The sequence below is a fragment of the Ochotona curzoniae genome, unplaced genomic scaffold (genome assembly GCF_017591425.1).
Source record: "Ochotona curzoniae isolate NIBS_2020 unplaced genomic scaffold, NIBS_Ocur_1.0 scaffold_2453, whole genome shotgun sequence".
Taxonomy (NCBI): domain Eukaryota; kingdom Metazoa; phylum Chordata; class Mammalia; order Lagomorpha; family Ochotonidae; genus Ochotona; species Ochotona curzoniae.
The window spans coordinates 31,303,147-31,323,173 of record NW_024467094.1 but is presented as its reverse complement, the minus strand read 5'-3'; the positions used below and the strand labels follow the sequence as shown (position 1 = coordinate 31,323,173).

At 47.6% G+C, this 20,027-nt stretch overlaps 1 protein-coding gene and 1 long non-coding RNA gene across 2 annotated transcripts in view; one reads left to right on the top strand and one right to left on the bottom strand.

Moving 5' to 3' along the window:
• LOC121169755 overlaps positions 1–6,950 on the bottom strand; it is a 47,821-nt gene extending 40,871 nt beyond the window's left edge. The window contains exon 1 of the long non-coding RNA XR_005885912.1: positions 6,892–6,950. This is a non-coding gene — a long non-coding RNA (uncharacterized LOC121169755). The remainder of the gene's footprint in view (positions 1–6,891) is intronic.
• LOC121169752 (leucine-rich repeat-containing protein 37B-like) overlaps positions 1–15,476 on the top strand; it is a 28,226-nt gene extending 12,750 nt beyond the window's left edge. The window contains exons 8-15 of the mRNA XM_041000431.1: positions 5,209–5,327; positions 7,544–7,681; positions 8,840–9,054; positions 9,400–9,492; positions 13,466–13,524; positions 14,959–15,004; positions 15,116–15,252; positions 15,341–15,476. Of these exons, the coding sequence (XP_040856365.1) occupies positions 5,209–5,327; positions 7,544–7,681; positions 8,840–9,054; positions 9,400–9,492; positions 13,466–13,524; positions 14,959–15,004; positions 15,116–15,252; positions 15,341–15,428 (895 nt within the window). The 3' untranslated portion in view covers positions 15,429–15,476. The remainder of the gene's footprint in view (positions 1–5,208; positions 5,328–7,543; positions 7,682–8,839; positions 9,055–9,399; positions 9,493–13,465; positions 13,525–14,958; positions 15,005–15,115; positions 15,253–15,340) is intronic.
• Positions 15,477–20,027: the final 4,551 nt, after the last annotated feature.

The following is a 20,027-nucleotide window of genomic DNA, read 5'->3' as shown; positions in this document are numbered from 1 at the left end:
TAAAGTGACAGTGCTATTTGCATTGTCACCAGCAGGTTATGGGAGTTGTGATTGCTCCTCTTCTGGTTGCAATCTGTGTGTTTCCATTTCAATTTATTTTATAGTGAGTGGGCAGTGTGGCACAGCAGTTAGAGATGGCTGTTCTCTCCCTGAAACTGTCTGCAGGAAGCCTTAACTCATAAGACAATCAGCTTGGCTATCTTTCACTGCAAGATTTTGTTGTGAGAAAATTCATACCTACATGGGGCCCAGGGTTGTGGCACAGCAGCTTAGGAGTGCTGGTTTAAATCCTGGCTTCTCTGCTTCTAACCCAGTTTTCTACTAATGTGATTGGGAAGGCAACAGAAGAAGACCAAAGTGCCGGGGGTAGGAGACTCAGATGGAGCTCCTGGCTCCTGGCTTCAGCCTGGCCCAGCCCCATCGGAGGATGGAAGATTAACTCTCTTCCACTCTCTCTTGTGGTATGTGTGTGTCTGTCTCTAACACTCTACTTGTCAAGTAAATATTTTTACCACTGTATTTTTTTAATTATAAATAATCAGTCTCTTATGGATGTTTGATTAATGGATTACATCACAAGATCTTATTACACAATCGCTTCTCCACCTTTTGTCTAAGATTGAGTGAAGATCTTATTACTCAAAGTACAGGTAAGTATGAAGTGACATAGAGTAAGATTCACATATAATATCCCTAGATTTGACATCATACTATATTAGAGCAAATATATGATACCTGACCTTTTGGGATTAACTCATTTCCCTTAGCATAATGGTCTCTAGTTTGGCCCATTTGTCCAATAAATATTGTATTTCATTTTTTAACACCCAAGTAGTATTGCATAGTGTAGATGAACCACAGTTTTTTTATCCAGTCCACTGTTGGTGGGCATTTAGGTTGTTTCCATGTTCTTGCAATAGTAGATTGTGCTGCAGTGAACATTGGCGTGTGTGTTGCTTTCTCATGTAACAAGTCTTTTGGATATATTCCTAGTAGTAGTGGTATTGCTGGGTCATATGGTAGGTGGATTTTTAATTGCCTAAGTGTTCTCCATACTGACTTCCACAGTGGCTGCACCAGCCTGCATTCCCACCAGCAGTGGAAGTAGGGTTCCTTTTTCTCCGCAACCTTGCCAGCAGGTGGTGTTGGTAGTTTTCTGCATGTGGGCAATTCTTTCCGGTGTTAAGTGGAACCTCAGTGTTGTTTTTAATTGGAATTTCCCCTATTGCCAGAGAGCTTGAGCATTTCTTCATGTGTCTGTTAGCCATTTGAATTTGTTCCTTTGTAAAGGTCTGCCCATTTACCCCTGCCCATTTCTTGACTGGTTGGTTTGTATTATTGTTCTGGAGTTCTCCCTTTGTCTCCCATGTAGTGTGCAGAGATCTTCTCCCATTCTGTTGATTGCCTTTTTACTTTGCCTTCTGTTTCCTTTGCTGTGCAGAAGCTTCTTAGCTTAATGAAGGTCCCATTCGTTTATTTTGGTCTTGGCTTCCTTTGCTTTTGATGATTTTTCCAGGAAGTCAGTACATACACCTATATCTTGTAGAGTATTTCCAACTTTTTCTTCCAAACGTTTGATGGTTTCTGGGTGTAGATTTAGATTTTATCCATTTAGGTTTGATCTTTGTGTGTGGTGAAAGGTGTGGGTCTTGCAGACTATTACCAGTTATCCCAACAGCATCTATTGAAGAGACCTTCCTTTTTCCCAGATTGTTTTCTGTTTTCTTGCTGAAGATTAGATAGTTGTGCATGTGTGGCTTCCCTTCTGGATTTTCTATTCTGCTCCATTGAACTACCACTCTGTTTCTGTACCGGTACCAGGCTGTTGTGATAACTACCACCCTATAATATGTCCAAAGATCTGGGATTGTGATCCCTCCCGCTAGGCTCTTATTCTTCAGGATGGTTCTGGCTAGTCGTGTTTTTTTGTGTTTCCAAATGAACCTTTGTGTCATCTTTTCCAGCTCTGTGAAGAATGTTATTGGTATTTTGATTGGAATCACATTGAATGCATATTTTGCTTTTGGGAATGTGGGCATTTTGATGATGTTGACTTTGCCCATCCAGGAACATGGTATTTATCTCCACTTTTTTGAAGTCTTCTATTTCTTCTCTTAACGTTTTGTAGTTTTCCTCATGGAGATCTTCCACATCCTTTGTTAAGTTTATTCCCAGGTGTTTCATTTTCTTCTCTGTTGTGTATTCTCATTTTGGTTACCTTCTATTCTGAAATTCTTTCCTCTGCAGCACTGAATCTGTTGTCAAGCTTGCTGCCATATTTTTCAGTTCTGAAATTTCATTTTGGACCCGTTTAATTTCTGTGAGAACTCTTTGAGCTCTTCCCAATACTTCTCATTGTCTATGAAGAGTTTCATGTTAATTTTTTAATATTCCTTTTCCGGTAGTTCCTCAATGTCTTTTTCTTGCAACTCTGAGACAGGTTATTTTTTGGTCATTTTTGGGGGGAGTACTGGCTCTTTCATCTGAATAGTTTTTCTGGTACTTCTTCCCATTGTTTTGTGCTTTCTTGTCGTTTTGCGATTTTAGCTCTGGTGTGCTTTGGGGGCTTCTGGGAGCACTGAATCTGTCAGCTGCTCTGTGGGTTGTGAGGCCTCTCAGCCAGCCAGGTAACTAGGATGTTTGTCAGCTGCTGCCACCTTGTGGGCGACCAGTGCTTTCACTCTCCTCATCATTTGCGTTTCCCAGTTTCAGGCAGGGTGTGGAGCTTTGCGACGGAAAGCCTGCAAATTGCAGTTCTGTGTGCAAGCCCCTGCTGCCCGGCGCCTTCACAGCCTCTGCCCGCTGTGCAGTTGCCGAGAGTGGAAATGACCCAGCCTCTGCTACACAGTGTGCAACCAGTGGCTGGGATCTCCGCACTCTGGGGTGCACCACGCCTCATCTCCAATGGGCAAGCGCCGGCTCGGGGTTATGTGGCTTTGGTTTGCCCTGGAATTTGTACCTGCACCGCTGGGTTCTCCTGCGGTCTGCTGGGTATTGGCACTGACCTACCCTCATGCACTTTTGGAGTCTGCTCTTACGCTGCTGGGTCACTGAGAGAAACCTCTGACCCTGGGGCTCCCACATCTCTGTGTTGGGGGATTCTGGCATCCCTCTGGGTGGCCCAAGTCTGAGAAACCTTGGGTGGGGATGGTCTCAGGTCTTGCCTACTGTATCTCCAAACTGCACCCTTCACTTCCCAACTATCCTTTCTCCAATGCCGTTCCCTCCTCTGGGAGAGGCTGCTCATATCTGTGCCTATAGCTTCCTCATTGGGCCATTTTTTTAAATCCCACCAGTGTCCTGATCTGAGAGTCCTTCTGACTCCCTCTGTCTCTTATGGGCAGGCTAAGGCTCCTGCTGGTGTCTTCCCTGCAGCGATTCATGACTCACCAGGTTTTGAGTCCTTGCCTGTCCCGGATGGTATCCTGGTATCCGTCTCCACAAGCTCAAGCGGCAGGTTGCCATCCTGAGAGTTCTTCCCGGTTCTCTCTTGCCTGTGTGAAAGTTGCCTCAGTTTCGCCGACTCCAGGGAGCTTCGGACATCTTTTCCTGCAATTCTGCACTTCCTGCTCTCTCTTCTGCTTAATTCTGTCCCTATCTCTCCACACACTCAGCGGCACCCTCAAGTAAATATTTTTACAAATTCAAACTTACTAGACAGAATATAATGGTTGCCCATATACCTGTCACATAGATTTGGAGTAGCCTGTCTTCTTCCCTTCCTTATTCTCTTCTTCCCGCCTTCCCTTCCTTCTTCCTTCAGACAGTTTCACAATAATGCCAGAGATGAAAGCATAATTGAGACCATAAATAAGGTATAGACATATGTATATACAATGAAGTCATCACCCAACTCCAAATGTCTACCACATCAACAGGTCCTTATATCTCTTTGGAACCCTCTGTTCCATCACTCTTGCTCTCCCCGGTGCCTGTGTAAGTCTCAGCATCTTTCTGTTACTATCATATGCATTTTCTAGAATTTTATATGAATGGAATTATATGCTATGCACTCTTTCTAATCATCTTTATTTATGTAATACGATTAAGACACGACTGTTGTCTGTTGAAATAGCTCATTTCTTTTTCTAGTGGAACAACATCTCATTATGTGAACTCAGTATCATTTATCCACTCATCTGTGGCCAGACACTTGGGTTCTTTCCATTTTTGGCTATCCCAAATGAAGCTGTTACAAGAGCAGCAGTAAGCCACCACCTGGGACACTCATACTCACATCAAAGTGATTGAATTCAAGTGCCGGATTCATTTCCAACTCTGGCTTCCTGCTAATGTGCACCCTGGGAGGCAGTAGCTGATGGCCCAATTTATTGGGTTCTTGCCTCCTATGGGGGGGAGACCCAAGTTGGGTTCTGGGCTCCCAACGTCAGCCTGGCCAGCCCTGACTGTGGTAGATATTTGGAGTGAACCAGCTGATGGAACGTTTCTGTTTTTCTCTCCACCTTTCAAATAATTTTTAAAAATATGTCTCAAGAAAAGCTTTTAATCAAATTAGTTTCAGAGTATTCATAAAAACTTTAAGACCTACCATATGTTCCAGCTATTCTACTTCTGAGTATTTATTAAGCTTTACCTGACACCTCCCAGGGTGTTCACTGGAGGAAGGGGAGACAGGATTCAAACCCAGGTGCATGGAATGTGGGTTGCTAAGCAACATATTCACCATTGGGCTAAATGCCTACCCCTGGCAAACTTTTTGTAAACCCCAACATTGACTGAGAGATCCTTTTACTCTGTATCTTTCTTCAGCAATTGCTAGAGTCAGTCTTTTCTGCAGCTAGAGTAATTTCTAATATTAGATCCTTCGAACAGCAGATGAGAAAGGCACTCCCAAGGCTGGGGGCTCTGACTCCTTCTCACAAGTCTGACATTATCCCAGAGTGAGACTTGTGAGCTGGGAGGAGATACTCCTGAGTGACAGTACTGACCAGTGGCACTCGCTTCCAGCCCCTGTCACCTTTATCCCGAGCATACCACACCCCCTGCCTTGCTTACCTTTCTGTTGGGCACCTCTGCATCCTTCCCATATTTGCAACATTTAAGAGCAGCACTTGGTCATCAGGTTCCCAGCCACATAGCCTGATGCCACATCTCAAGATTACCTTTTTCACAGCCTTGGCCTGCCTCTTGACCTACTCAGATAATCCTTTAATTATTAGCTGAATTTTCTGTGTTTCCTTTTAACAGGATCTTACCGAACTCCATGGCCTGCTGCCTCTGCCAATTTAAAAAGGATATTGAGGCTGTCTGCAAGACAGTCAAGCTGCACTGTTGCAGTGAGTGTCTGACAAACACTCAATCTTGTGGTGAGTCTCAAATGCCTGGTGATTTTAATTTCTTATTTGTAAATTAGGGATAAACGCTTAAAGCTATTATGTAATTATTTTAGTTCATTCCTTCAGAGTAAAACTCTCAATTTCTGAACTACTCTCTCAATGAACATCAGGCTCCCAGTGACTGATAGGAAATTTGATGCTCTAACTGTTCCTTGTGCATAAAGAATCACAGGAAAGAAATGGAAGGGAAGGAATTAACGCTGAGGGCCACATGGTGCACTGTGCTCTCAGCTTGGTGCTTTGCTTCCATGAGCACTCATTTGTGCACTGCACCACAGTGTGTAGCCTGCTTTTATACACAGTAGGCCTCCAGTGCCTCTGCCCTAGAGAACAGGTGTAGAACATTGTTGTTGGCTTGTTTTTGCAATTGTGGAGAAGAGTATAAGTGACACTGCTTTATTCTGAGCCTGGGAGTTGGTGGTTCCAAGACAGGCGTGGCTGCCTGGCTCCTCTGATGGAGTGGAATGCCATCCACCAGTAGACAGCCCAGCTCTGAACCTGCTCCGAGGCTCAGGCTTCTCATTGGGCAGTCACCCAGGGACTTTGCTGTGGTTTTCCGGATATCTGGAGTCCCACTAAGTAAGTAACTAAACTCCACCAACTAACTTGAAGTCCCACTAATGTTGGGATTCCAGACAAGACTGCTCTATTCTCCCTAGAGCTTGGATACACATCTCTGTCAGGATCCAGGACTTCAGCATACTAGTGAATGCCAAACAGTGCTGTTTGTTGTCGAGCACACTTTTCCACCTATTAACCCCTTCTCTCCAAGAGGGGGCAGAACAAACAATTTAATGGACTCACAGAGAGGAGAAACAAGATGGAGGCATGAAGGGATGAAGCCAGACACCCGGTCTTCTGTCCACCGTTGACTCTCCACGCACTCATGTTCCTTCTTTGTCATGACGCTCACCTCCTCCTCTCACTCTCACAGCAGGGCCTGGGAGAGAAGCCCAGCCACACAACAGCACACTTGACCTTCCTGCACTTGGAAGTTTGAAGGCTTCCGCAAGTCAAGCTGGAAATACTAGAAATAAAAGCAAAAACTGGCATTTGCAAAAGCAGCTTCTTCCCCCCCCCCTTTTTTTAAAGACTTATTTATTTTTATTGGAAACTCAAATTTACAATGAGAAAGGGAGACAGAGAGAAAAACTTCTATCCACTGGATCACTCCCCAAGTGGAAGCCATGGCCAGAACTGAGTTGATCTGAAGCCAGGAGCCATGAGTTTCTAGTCTCCCACCTGGGTACAGGGTCCCAAGGGTTTGGGCTATCCTTGATTACATTCCCAGGCAACAATCAGGGAGCTCAATGAGAAGTGGAACACCTGGGATACAAGCTGGTGCCCATATGGGATCCTGGTGCATACCGGGTGAGGACTTTAGCCACTAGGCTACCACACCAGGGCTCCAGCCTCTTTCCCTTTTACATTTTAGGGCATTGAGCAACATTTACCCAGACACTGCTACCATCCCAGAGAGCTCACAGAACAATCTGTGCATACGTACCACCTAGCAACCCACAGACCACTCCACCTACATCCCAGACCCCTGGCCATATTTAAAGACCAAGGGTTGATGCGGTGGTTTTCTGTATGAGGAACCTTCCGTGATAAGGGCTAGGAAACATTGAGCAGAGACCAAGTAACTGTTGCCTTGGTGGAAAAGGACACATCCAGAGGAGGAGTAGGCCCCTGTTTTAGCATCTGTGCCTTCACTCCCCTCATGTGAATGTGTCTGGCCATGGTCACCTGTTGACAGCAGCAAGAAGGCAAGGTCGCTGGAGAGGGGGAGAGAGGAAGCCTTGTGCCCCCTGGGTGTCTGAGGCAGGACGGTGCAGGATGTGTCTGTGAGGCAGGCACTTCCACAGGGGCCAGCTGCATGGAGACTGTCTCCCGGCCATGGGCTTTTACTGGGTGCTGGGCAGTTGGCCACTGGGGAGACAAGGAACAACCCTAAACAGTGACTGCTTTTTCATACTCAGGACTCTTCTGATTACACTCTTTTTAAAAATCACTTTTTTCTTCCTTTCTGTTGCTGCCATTTCATAGACTTAAGCTTGGGTTAATTTTTCTTCCTATGTGGTAACCAAATCTTGGTGATTCCGAGCCTAAACTGCTGGGGATGTATATCTGTACACTGACACTCAGTTTCCTGGTAACGAAAGCATCCTCTTCCTTTCTGACAGTACCAGAACCAACGACGGGGAATCCCAAAGCGGAATTCCTGAAGATACTGCAGGCCCGGAAGAGGAACACTAGCACGAAATTAATTATTGAAACAGAGAGTTCAAAGAAACATAAGTTTGGCATTCTAGACTCTACAAGTGAGCGACTAGACTTAAATGAAAAAGATGTTATCAGTTCACTAAATTACGTATTGCCTTATTTCTCAGGCAGCAGTGTAGAAGACATAGAGTCGGTGTTACTACCCTACATTAAATTGTTCTTTTCCAGTCCACAAGAAGATAGATCTGTGGATCAGTTGAAAACCAAAGCAAAAGACTTGTCTTTAAAATCTACTGAACGTAAAATGAGAAAGATCCACTTTCTGAAAAATTTGATAAACTACAAAATTCAACAAAAAATGGATGACATTAAAAAAACACAAAAAGCTGCCATGCTGATGCAGCAGGAGACAATCAGGAGGAGAGAGAACGCGCGCCCCCTTGTGGAGGGCACCGTGCAAGGCCGGCTGGGGAGCGCAGGAGCCAGGGAGCAGGAGGAGCTTCATGTGGCCCAGAGGCCCTGGCACCTGGTGGCCAACTCCTTCTACCCAGAGCCCCCACTCACAGAGGAGCACAATGCCAGGGACGCCTCTTCCCTGGAGAGGTACATCGTGGGCAGGCCATCTGCTGCAGCCCGTGCAAAGTCTCTCTCTGAACCGGAAAAAACATTGAATATTTTAAAACTGGCAAAAATGAGGACAAAAAAGGCAGAGACAGCAGAACCAAACACAGATTGCCATTTCAATAACATTGATCTTGCTCCCGTGTTCAAAACCCCCAAAGCCAAACGGAGACTGAAGATGAAAAGGAAAAATCCCATCAACACATGGAGCTCTGTAAAGAGGCCTGCGTTCCTTGCCCTACAAAGTCTCATCGATTCCCCTCCCCAAGAGCCTTCTCCCTCTTCTGGAGACTCGAGTTCTCAGGAATTTCCTTCTCCGAAAGCGATGGCTCTTCCAGTACCACATGCAGAAGATATTCTTGAAGCCAGCCTTGCTGCAGCAAATAACTTTGGAAACACTGTGCCAGAAGAATCTCCCCCTGCCAGCACAGCCCAGGGGCATCCATTGGCCACTGGTTCCCCTGAGATTGCCCCCACTGAGAAAATGCAATGGGGGAACCCTAACATGGGCAGGGACATCCCCTCCATGCCTACAGGCAGTACTTACCCCTTGCAGCCATCCCCAGGGGACCAACTGAACCAGCAGCTTCGGTCCCTCATCCCCAATAATGACGTGAGAAAATTCATCTCAGAAGTTATCAGGACTCTGCAGATGGACTGTGCGGACCCCCAGGTGCAGCTGTCCTGTGCCAAGCTCATCTCCAGAACGGGCTTCCTCATGAAGCTCCTCAGTGAGCAGCAGCAAGTGAAGGCCAAGGCAGAATGGGACACAGCCCGCTGGAAAGAAGAGGACTACATCAGCGAGAGCCCAGGAGGCCAGACTGATGCAGGAATGATCGAGCCAAGTGAGGTGAGGACGGCCACGAGACAGGAGAGCTGCCCTTTCCCTTCGCTCAGGAAGTGTCATTAAAGCACCAAGGAGGAAGAACAGGGACTCCCAGTCCATATCTTGCATTGGGCACATAACTTTGGCCAAGGTGGCAATTTCCCACTTTGCTCCTTTAGAGAATGAAGCAGACCCGGCAAGCTAGATGAACTGTAGAGTACCCGTGTGATAATTAGATCATGTAACTTTGGATCTTATGTGGTCTTGAAGATCCTATAAGCCACTCACCTGGAAGAATACGGGCTGGAATAGTTAAGTGTTCATGCTATCTCTTTATTTGATCTCTTTTCATTGCTCTTTTTCTTTTAGCTCAAAGAAGTCCCAAGATACAAAATACTCATCATGGCAATATCTGTCACTGTGGCAGTGATAATATTAATAACGGGAGCCTGTCTCGTTGGGGTAAGGACAACGATTCACTTAGGTTTCTAGAACATCCTTTTTTTTTTTTTTACAACAGATTTGAATGCAGAGTGAACATCAAAGCCACTTGCCCACATACTGCCAGTTGACGTTCTTCTATGGTCACAAAGACATACTCTCCTGAAAAGCATATGCTTGAGATTTTGAATAGACCCTACTCCCAGGAAATCTCAGTGCAACTGGAAACTAGGTAGCAAGCCAAGCCACTGGCTATTGTGAGAGGTGGAAGACCAGACTTCATAGATAACAAGATTTCCCCACAGCTATGTCAACTGTTTGATGTGCTTACCACTTCCCTCTCTGCTCCTGTTGGTCTCTCTTCTCGTTGTTGAAATGATGAGCGCTGTATCAGCACCCTCACCTCACAGAATGGTTACTGTCCTCAGGACACTACCAGAAAACATGTTAAAGATTCTACCTGTTCTAATACATAAGGCAGGTCTAAAGACAGGTTGTTTATGTACCTGAATGTAACTGAATCCTGCTTCCTAAGCTGAACCCTGAGGTGTGCTGTATTTATCCTATCCCATTCCTGGAGCCTGACTCTGTTCACCTATTGTTCAGTTACATAAAGTGCATTACTTTTCCCAACAGGAAAGGGCTTCAATATGAAGTCATTGAAAGATCTGACAGTCTTGACTCTACCCTAGCAGTCCAACCCAGTTTACTTCACTGACACTCTTCCTGTCATGTCAGCCCTGTCTGTGTTCCTGCCTGAGTGGCCCCTTACCATACCCCAGCCACACCATGGCCATTCCTACTTTCACCTGTGCCTTTTCTACCTAAAATTCCCTCACTTCATGGCATGCCTTGACTCCTCCAACTCTCTTGGGACTAAACCTTCTGTGAGATGGATCATCGTTTCTGTGAAACCCCAGGGAGGTATTTCCTCTCCCCTGAGAACTTTAAAAATGTGGCAGTTTTCACAAAGGGAAGTGCCAAGGTCAACACGCGAGGGAGTACAGCAAAGGTATATAAGGACTAAAGAGCTTCCCAGGTCTATTGGCCTCCGGTAACACCCGCCTAGTGTATCACTGTTTCTAAAGGCAGACATGCCAGCCACAGCAGGGGATGGTGACAGGAGCACAGAAAGATGAGAGCCCACCAGCATGCTAGTGGCCATCCTGACATTGCACTAGGGCAGAGGGACAGCCCCAGGCAGATGTGGAGGCAGCCCCCTGGTGAGGCTGCGCCTCTGCAGGAGAGGGACAAATCTGGCCACTCCAGACCTTTCCATTAAATGCTGGGTTCAGCTGATTCCTTTGCATCTTTGTCCTTCCCAAGTTGCCTTCTGATGGTGCTTGAGTGTGCCATGGAGGCCTGCCCCTGCAGAGGCAGCTCCCTGGTCATGCAGTCACAGCTGTTCTGTCTTTTCACTCAGGCTGTGCTGCTGATCAGGTGAGGTTGTTTCCAGTGAGTTTGCTGTTTGTGAAAACAGTCTGATTTCTGAGCCCTGGAGCTGGGAGCCACATGGGGTCAACTGCCAAGGGGTCGGTGGAGACAGTATCCTGGATATCTCCAGGTGGCCCCTGGTCTTTGCCTTCGGGGAAATGGCTGAAATTTTGATCAAGTCCTGCGTTATTTTAATGTGTATGTTTAGTTCTGGCTTACTTCTCTTTGTATTCATTCATGTTTTCCTGAGTTCCTCTCCCCAGTTAGATGAGAAGGTTTGTGAGGTCAGGGAGTATGCAGAGTTTTGCCTGTATTAGAAAGATAGTCAGTGTTCAAAGGATCAGAGTTAGGTACAATGTCAAGTTTACGGTGAAGAAGAATGCAATATAATATTCATTTGAAGCAGCATACAGAGTTGAGAGTTCAGTAATACATAGACATGTGTGTTCCTAAAACTTCTGCAGTGTTGCCTCTAGCCTAATCAGTTTGAGAAAACGCTGCCTAGCTGCCTAAGAACTTAGGGTGAATGGCAGACAGTGATAGATGGATACTTCTCATCCTAAATGTATTTCAGTTAATGTCTTTAAAAAAAAGGACAAAAAGATACTGAGAATAATTTTCAAGCAGTATTTTTCAGTCTTGGGATGGAAAAGAGCTTTCTAAGCCCAGTGGCATAGGAGAAACCTTTGAAAGATTTGTCTGCCTGTGTGTGACACTGCTAGCTGACTCAGCACTTGGGGAGGTCAGGCTTGGGGCAGAGTCTCCCCTGTGTTCTCAACTTAGCCCTTGCAGCAGTTCCCCTTTCACAGGTCATGGCAATCAAGCTATGGGCCCAAATGACAAAGCCAACGTCAGACCCAGATCTCTTGACTGCAAAGAATGCATTCCTCATTCCCTTTGTTCTCTTTCCCTTCCTTACAAACACACTGAGAAATACTGGAAACACTTGAACAAGAAAAAGGCCACCAAAGAGATTAATATATTTATTGTATTAAAAAAAAAAAAAAAGGTTTCTAAACCAACAACAGCAAAATAAAAGCTAACATCCCAACAGAAGGGGGCGCACTCTGGGATGGATAGGGAGTTGCTAGCACACATCCCTGCACCTGCCAGTCTCACATTTTGCTGATGGGATCTGAGTTTTGTTAGGTTCTTGAAACTGATAGAGTAGTAGCATATTTTCTTCTAGGACTCTTGTAACATTTTGTTCTAATTTCTATTTTGTAATCCCTCGAGTTATTTTTCAATATGATTGAAGTAGGGAATCTATCTTATCTTTCTCTACATGAGTTTCTAAATCTTCTAAAATAATTTTTCTTTGAACAGTTCACTCATTCCTTACCAATCTAAAATATCCTGATCTGGACTCTGCTCTTTCCGTCGACTCTGTGGTCTTTTCTTCCACCCATACCTGTATCACACAGGTAAACTCCAGTCACTTTATGGCTTAGTTCTGAGTTTTATATTTGTTAGAGCGAGCTCCTGCTCTCTCATGTTTCTTGCACTATTCTTGCCCATCATTCCCCACTGAATGGCAGCCAGTCAGTTTTGTAAAAATGTATCTTCAGATTTGTATAAAACTGAATTGAATTATTTTGATTGATTGATTAATTTGAGGAGAATTGACATAATCACAACATTATAGGAATGCAAGTCTCATGGCTTTCAAAAGGGCTTTAGTGTTTTCATTACACAATCTTATACATCTTTTGTTGAGCTTATTCCAGGATAAGCTTTAATCCTTTTTGTTGGTTACAAACGGGACCCTTCTTGCGTTTTCCCATTGGTTGTTGGCAGCACACAGGAAAGCTACCACAGCATGTATGTTGATCTCTTGACCTGGTGTCTGGCCAACTTTCGGGACTCGCATATTACTTTCCACAAAAATGGTAGTTGATTTTCTTGGGTTTTCTGAGTTGTCCATCATTTCACATTCAGATGACATCTGTTTTGTCTTCCTTTGTGACACAATACTGTATTTGTCTTTTTGAAAAATTGATACTCAAGATTTACCTATTCTTATTGGAGAGACAGTGCTGTTCCACCCATCGGTTCACTCTAAATGTCTGCAACAGCCAGAGCTAGTCTGAAGTCAGGAGCCTGGAGTTGCTGTGGGTCTCCCACACAGGCACAGGAGCCCAAGCACTTGGATCATCCTCTGCTGCTTTACTCAGGCTGTTGGCTGACAGCTGAATCAGAAGTACAGCAGCTGGGACTCGAGCCATTGCACAAATGGGATACTGCACTACAGGTAGAACTAAACCTAAACACCATTGCACTAGTCCCTATTTTAGGGCCTCCTCAACAGTGGTAAATAGTAGCAATCCTACTAAGCAGCCTAGTCTCCTTGACTTCTCGGTTTAGTTTTCTGATCCAATTAAAGATGCTTCATCTTTTCCTCTTCAAAGAGGTTTCATGGAGAATTGTCTGCTGAAAGTTATCTAAACAGCCAGTAAAATGTATTAGGCGCCAGATGCATACAAAAAGAAAGGCATGCAAATGATCTGGACATTGTGGTCACTGTGTTGCATAATAATGGCTGTGTCTTCTTCCAAAACAGATTTACTCTCACAGGGCAAGAGCCAACGCCGAGGAGGAGGACATAAGAAAAGGTCTAAGGTAAGTACCAGCCCAGTAATGTGTGAAATGAAACTCGAGAACTAGAAGAGAACACATGGATTCCAGTCACCTCATTGTTTAGTGAGATCTCCACAGACAGGAAGCATACTTCACAGCTGGGGTAGACAGCACCACCATGGCACCTCTGCTGTCCCCAGTCCTTCTTGGATGCAGGGGCTGGGGAGGGACTCCAGCTGTGCCATCCCTGCAGCTGACAGTACTTTGACCATACCAGAGGGCTTCCTGAAGGCTTCCAGCAAGGGCTAGGGGAGTCTGTGTTGCACTGTGGGAGGAGCTGGTCTCCTTAAAGAAGGCAGGAAAAGTTCTTCTCATCCTGCTTGTCTTTATTTTTTTTAATCTGTTTTTCTTTTTTTTTTTCTTTAAGATTTACTCTATTTTTATTAGAAAGACAGATTTACAAAGAGAAGGAGAAACAGAGAAGGATCTTATGGGTCTCCCGTGAAGGTACAGGGTCCCAAGACCTTGGGTCATCCTCCACTGCATTCCCAGGCCACAGGCAGGGAGCTGGATGGGAAATGGAGCTGCCAGGACACAAACTTGTACCCATCTGGAATCCCCGCAAATGCAAGTCGAGGATTTAGCCAATGAGCCATCACACTGGTCATGTCTTCTCTCTTCTAACCAAGCTTCTAAGAGCTTTAACTGGAAGAGATCTTCAAACTAAAGAGAAGTCTGTCTCTTCATTGTATGACAAGGAAACGAGAAAGAGGCAGCATCTTGGCCCCAGGGTCATACTGTTAACATCAGAGGAGGGTCTCTTCCCAGCTGGGGCTCCTCCCTGGCTTGTAAGGGTTTGGGGCTGTGAGCTACGTTTTCTGTCAGAAATCAGCACACATGTACCACACAGGCACAGTTGCTGAAAACAATGCACTCTCCTGTTCTGCTGGATTCATAAGGGGTATCTTGGTGTCAGTGCGAGCCTCATCCTTTAACTAATTTCACTAATCACTCTCCCATCAGTGACACCTGCAGTGTGAGGCTGCATGAGCTAGGTAACTGCTGTCAGACTCAGGCCCTGCCTGATGTGATTCAGTTTACAGGGGTCAAGGACTGTGCACATAGAGGCACCTTCTCCCTCACCCCCAGGTGAAGGAGGCATGTGAGACTCAGTCCAGGTGGGGCTGGTGCCAGATGCTAAAGGAGGGAGACAGTGCACGTGCCCCATGTGGTTGTGCGGTCTGTCACTGCACAAGGGCGCTTGGGGAAGGCAGTGGTTGGGGCTGACGACCTCACACAAAGCAGTGGTTCAAGTTGGCCCTTAGCCACTGGGGCACCTTCAGGCAGATCGGAGAGCTCCCAGAAGCCCAGATCCCAGGTCTGTGGTGATTTTGCTTTGTGGTATATGTGGGACAGGGACACGTTTTGTCCCGGGCACACTGATTGGCTTGGGCATTTGTTTTCCCCTTCCCCCAGGGACCTTTACAAAGATTCCCTCAAGGGAAGACGGGAGAAGAAGCAGGTAAACTGGGGGACACAGTGTGTCGCTGGAGGGAGGGATGGTGGGAGTAGGGTCAAAACATGCATTCCCCTCCCCATTCCTAAGGGTGCTAAACCTCCTGCATTTTCCTAGGTGGGCTTCTTGGTGAGGTGGCTGCGCTGGCTGAGGGGTGAGCGCAAACCCCGCCGGGCAATGAGCCAGAAGGAACTGGCTCAAAGATTGTATAATGAAACCTCTGACGAGGAAGCAATCTTCGTGAGAGGGGCAAGGTAAATGACAGACTGCCTTCCCCACGTTACCTAACGGGAGCAAACGGGGCGGGCAGAGAGGAAAAGTGGCCTGTTCTGTTCCCCACAGCATGAGCGAAGGCCCGGGCGAGATGGCGGCCGCTGAGTCGACTGCCGAAGGAGAAGGCGAAGCCCCTGAGGAGGTGCTCACCGAGTAAGCCCTTTTGCTGGGGCTGCCTCCATTTATAAAAGCACTTCCCTTCTAATATTCGTGTGTGTGGTATTCATAAGCCATCCCAGCCAAGAGGATAAGAAATGAAAGTCTAAGTTTTATACAAACCACAAGGCCACAGGCAAGAAAGGCTGGTCTGCATCTAGAAGCCTCCGAGGTAGAAAAATCCTCCCTTGGCGGCACCATGGGCACAGGACGAACAGGGGTCCCACCACATGCCCCCAACAGTCAGGTTCTAGGACATGAACATGTCAAACACCGGGCATTCCAGTGCCTTCTCCCCTGGCTTATTAAGAACCAGTCATTTACCACAGAGGACCTGCCACACTGGCCCCTCTGAGGTCTTTCAGGTTGCCTGGATATTTGGATGTTGAAGCCTCGTGCCCTGTGGCGACCTGTCCTGCCTTTTCCCCAAGCCCACAGCCTCAAATGTGAATGTGTCTCATGCTGTCGGAAGGGGCACTTGTCCTTACAAGTCAGTGGGAAAGTTCTCTGGTCTGGCTTTCTCTGCATGCTGGCCCAAGTTACCTCACAACGTTCCTTGCCAAGAAGGAAAAACACATTGTTCTCGCCCGCTGACTTCAGTGAGCCAGCTAACATTCCTGAGTGTGAAACACAAGACTAAGCAGTGGTGGCAGTGGGTGGCTATGGGGACCACCATTTCTGATTTGTTTACTTGGGGCCTAGCCCTGGAACAGGCATTTCTCAGTCTTGTATCTATCCCAGGAATCCATGGACTAGAGTTTTCTGTTTGGTCTTTAGACATCATTTCCTAGAGAAGGAAACAGAGCCCAAGGAACAGAGGTGACCCGCCCTAGGCCACACATCCACAAGGGAGGACTTAACCCAAGGCTGTCAGACTCCCAAGTTTCCTACACCATTCTGCTCCTCCCCTCTAGGATGCAGGGAGAAAGGGCTGCCATCCAGGTCAGTAACCTTGGTAGCCACACAGATGGAAAGACAGGGACCACTGCTATTTACTAAACACCAGCATGGCCAGGTATCATCCTGGACAGTTGTGTCACATCAGTAAGTCACAAGGACATCAACTCTCCCCATGCCAGCTCCCACTGCATCCCTGGGGGATGTTCATTTTAACGAGAGTGTAGGATATAAAGAGGAGCTGAACATGTAAAGGATAAGAAAATTCATGTGGATGGCCACACCTTAGGGAAGCTTTAGCAGTAAGATAGAAGTTACCTGTGGTAGAGCACCTGGCTTCTGCCAGCACTGGTAGGCTGGGGGCCTCAGGGTGTGGGATTTCAGGGAGCCTGGGAGTGGTGCCAGCAGGTGAATGCAGGAACCTGGGACTTGTGTCCAGAAAAACAGAGTGAGCCTGAGGATTTCTGCATGTACTTGATCCCAGGCAGGGGCTCGGGGTATAGAATGTGGAGGGGAGAGCCCTAGGTTAGCATGCTGGGGTGGCATGCTGGTGGACTGGGCTAGGGGAACTGTGAACATGCTTGGATCTTGGGTGGGCAGAGGAGTAGGAAACAGGCCGGTATGCATGCCTGGAGCCTGGGTCCCTGGTGGGCCGGCAGAGCTCAACACCAGCACACCACCACCCCATTGGAAGACTGGGCTGGGGAACCCATGTGTTCCTGGCGCAGGGACTGTGGATTGCTCAGGGAAGAGGGTATGGGGATGTGTGGGAGGGAGGAATGCTGAGGAAGTATGTTGCAAGTGAGGAATGACTTCTGGGGGACCTCAACCAAGACCACCACTATACTTGGCTCAGTGAGGGAGCTGAGGCTGAGCAGTTGGAGGAGGGAAGCTAGAGGACCTTTCTGGGTCAGACCAATGCACCTACCCATGTGGGAGACCCTAGCTGGGCTAGTGAACCTTGACCACTGCTAACCGGCAAACACCAGCTCACACTAAAGCTAGCACTGTGGTTCTTCCTGGCAGGGCTTGATCATAGTACCTACCAGTGAGTGTCCAAACAGGGAGCTGGTAATGTTAGGCTAGGCCATGACATTAACCAACACATGAGAGAACCAGGTCTGGGGGCAGATTCTGTGGGGGATACATGGGCTTTCTCCTGTGGAGCTGTAATATCTGCTGGTTTGCTCAAGAGCTGGGAGGTGGTGATGGCCTGAGCTACGCATGATCGTGGAATCCCCTGACACTTATGGGCACTGGGGTTGAAACAGGCTGGGCTGGTCCAGGCTGCACCACTCACAAGAACACCCAAGAATAAGCTGGGTGGGCCTGGCCACAACATCCACCAACTCACCTAGAGGCCAAGACACGGTGGGGGAACTTGGAGAACTTCCTGGTGGGCCATAGCTCCCATTAGTAAGCATATGATTCAGGTCTGGGTGTTGGTCAGGCCTGGCAAGGTGCTCCACTTGTCAGCAGATGTATGGGTTGGTTTTGGGCAGGGCCGAGCCAAACTAGCACATTGGCATGTGTAGGAGCTAGGGTGGAATGCAGGCTATGCTGGTCTAGGCTAATTACATCATCAGTTTGTGTGAAAGCCAGGGACGGTGAGAGGTTGGGCAGGGCTAGGATGAAGCACTCACCAGCAAGAGTTGGAACTGCGAGTGCACTGAGACAGGTCAGGCTACAGCATGAATTGGCAAAAGCCAAGACTGGGTGGGCTATGCTAGGCTGTGCTAGAACAATCAATGGCACACACAAGATCTGTGGTTGGGATCAGGTCTGGTTGGGGAGCTAAGGGCGATGCCCTGGAGGTTATGGTTCCAAATGGTAAGCACGAGAACTGGGATGGGTTGGCGAACTGTCCTGGACATGACTATAGTATACCTCAGCATGGGTGTAGATTGGGTCTGGGTTGTGCCAGATTGATTGGATCTTGGGGTGGACCATATGAGCTTGGGCTGTAACATGCAACAGTAAGAGCCAGATTGACTGTGGGCTGTTTGGGCAAGGCCACTATTCCTACTAGGATAGGAGGTGGGCCCAGTCAGATTGGGCCAAGGACCCACCAGCGTACGTGAGATCTACCACTGGGAATTGACCTGATAGAGAAACTCAGGGAAATTCTGTCAGGATTCAGTCCCTGCAGATGAGCATAAGAACCAAGGCAGAGATCAGCCCATCCCAGGCCATGTTACAGTACCCATTGGCATTCATGTGGGTCAAGTCTGGAGTTGGGCCAGGCTGGGCCAATTCATAGCACCCACTGGCAGATGTGAAAACCAGGACAGGGTGCAGGACAAGTATGGTTGGACTGCACCACCAACCAGTTCACGTTAGGGCCAGAACTGAGTGTTGTCCAGGTTGGACCAGGCTGCAACATCCACTGGTAAATGCCAACCTGAAGCCAGGTATGCCAGACTGGGCTGCAGGACCTACCAGCACAAGTAACACTTGAGGGGATATACTTGGCAGGGGGCCAGTGGGGCCTCCCCTGCTGGGCCAGTGTTACTGCTGCTGAGCATGAGACCTGGGACCAGCAGGAGCAGAACAGGATAGGCAGGGTTACAACACCCATTGGCGTTCATGTGAGCCAGGTTGGGCTAAGTGAACATAGCCACTGGTGCATTTATGAGCCAGAGTAAGTGCAAGCTGGTCAGGCTTCACCACGGTATCAGCTGGCAAGTGCTGGAACTAGGGGCAAGTCTCGTCCAGCTAGACTACAGAACCACCTGAAAAGTGTAAGATCAGGGCTTGGAATGGGCCTAGTAGGGAAACTGGGCACCTCTCTGATGTGCTGCAGCTCCCACCAGTAAGAATAAGAATTAGGGCTGGGGGTGGACCTGGTTGGACAGGCAGTAGCACCCACCAGCATAACTGTGGGCTGGGTAGTGGGGTTGTTTAGGCTGAGCTAGCCTGCAGCACCCAGTGGTGTGTAGAAAAGCCAAATGGTATATGGGACAGACTGGACCAATCTGTTGGCGTATCTTGCCTACACAGGAACCATAGCTGGGGGGTGGCCTGGTGGGGGTAATTGGAAGTCGCTCTGACAGGGTTGCTATTGCTACTGGTATGCATGAGTGCCTAATGTGTTGTGGGTAGGGTTGGGCTAGGCCACACTATCCATTGGTTTGTGTAAGAGATGGGTCTGGGGGGGACAGAACTGACCCAACAACTGCAACCACCAGTGTGCGTGTAGGCTGATGTGGGTGATGGACTGAACCAGACCCCACCCTGGCTTCCCATAAGTCATGTCTGAGGTCACTTCTGGTGAGGTTTCTCTGGGGACCCCCCCAACTGGACCACTGGACTGAGAACACCAATCATGGGGGAAAAAAAACACAGGATCTACGGTCTGATCATGAGCTGCATGTGTCAGAATTGACCTTAAGCTGCTGAAGATGGAGCAGCGACGGCATGCCCAGATGTACATGGAGGATGTGGAAATTCACTGGGGCCTGCAGAGGACATCTAGTACCACAGCAGAGGATGGAGGGCAGAACAAATTGGACAACTCTCCCAGCCAAGGTTTGCCAGGAAGTATATGGGTGAATGAAAATTGAGATGGAGTATGTCAGCCAGTGGACCTTGAAAGGATTTCTCATCCTTGGAGCAATGAAATCAGCAAGCATTTCAGAACTATCAAAACTGCTCGAGCAGTGCCCTTGGAGCATGCTCCACATTCAGGACCCTGGGATGACAT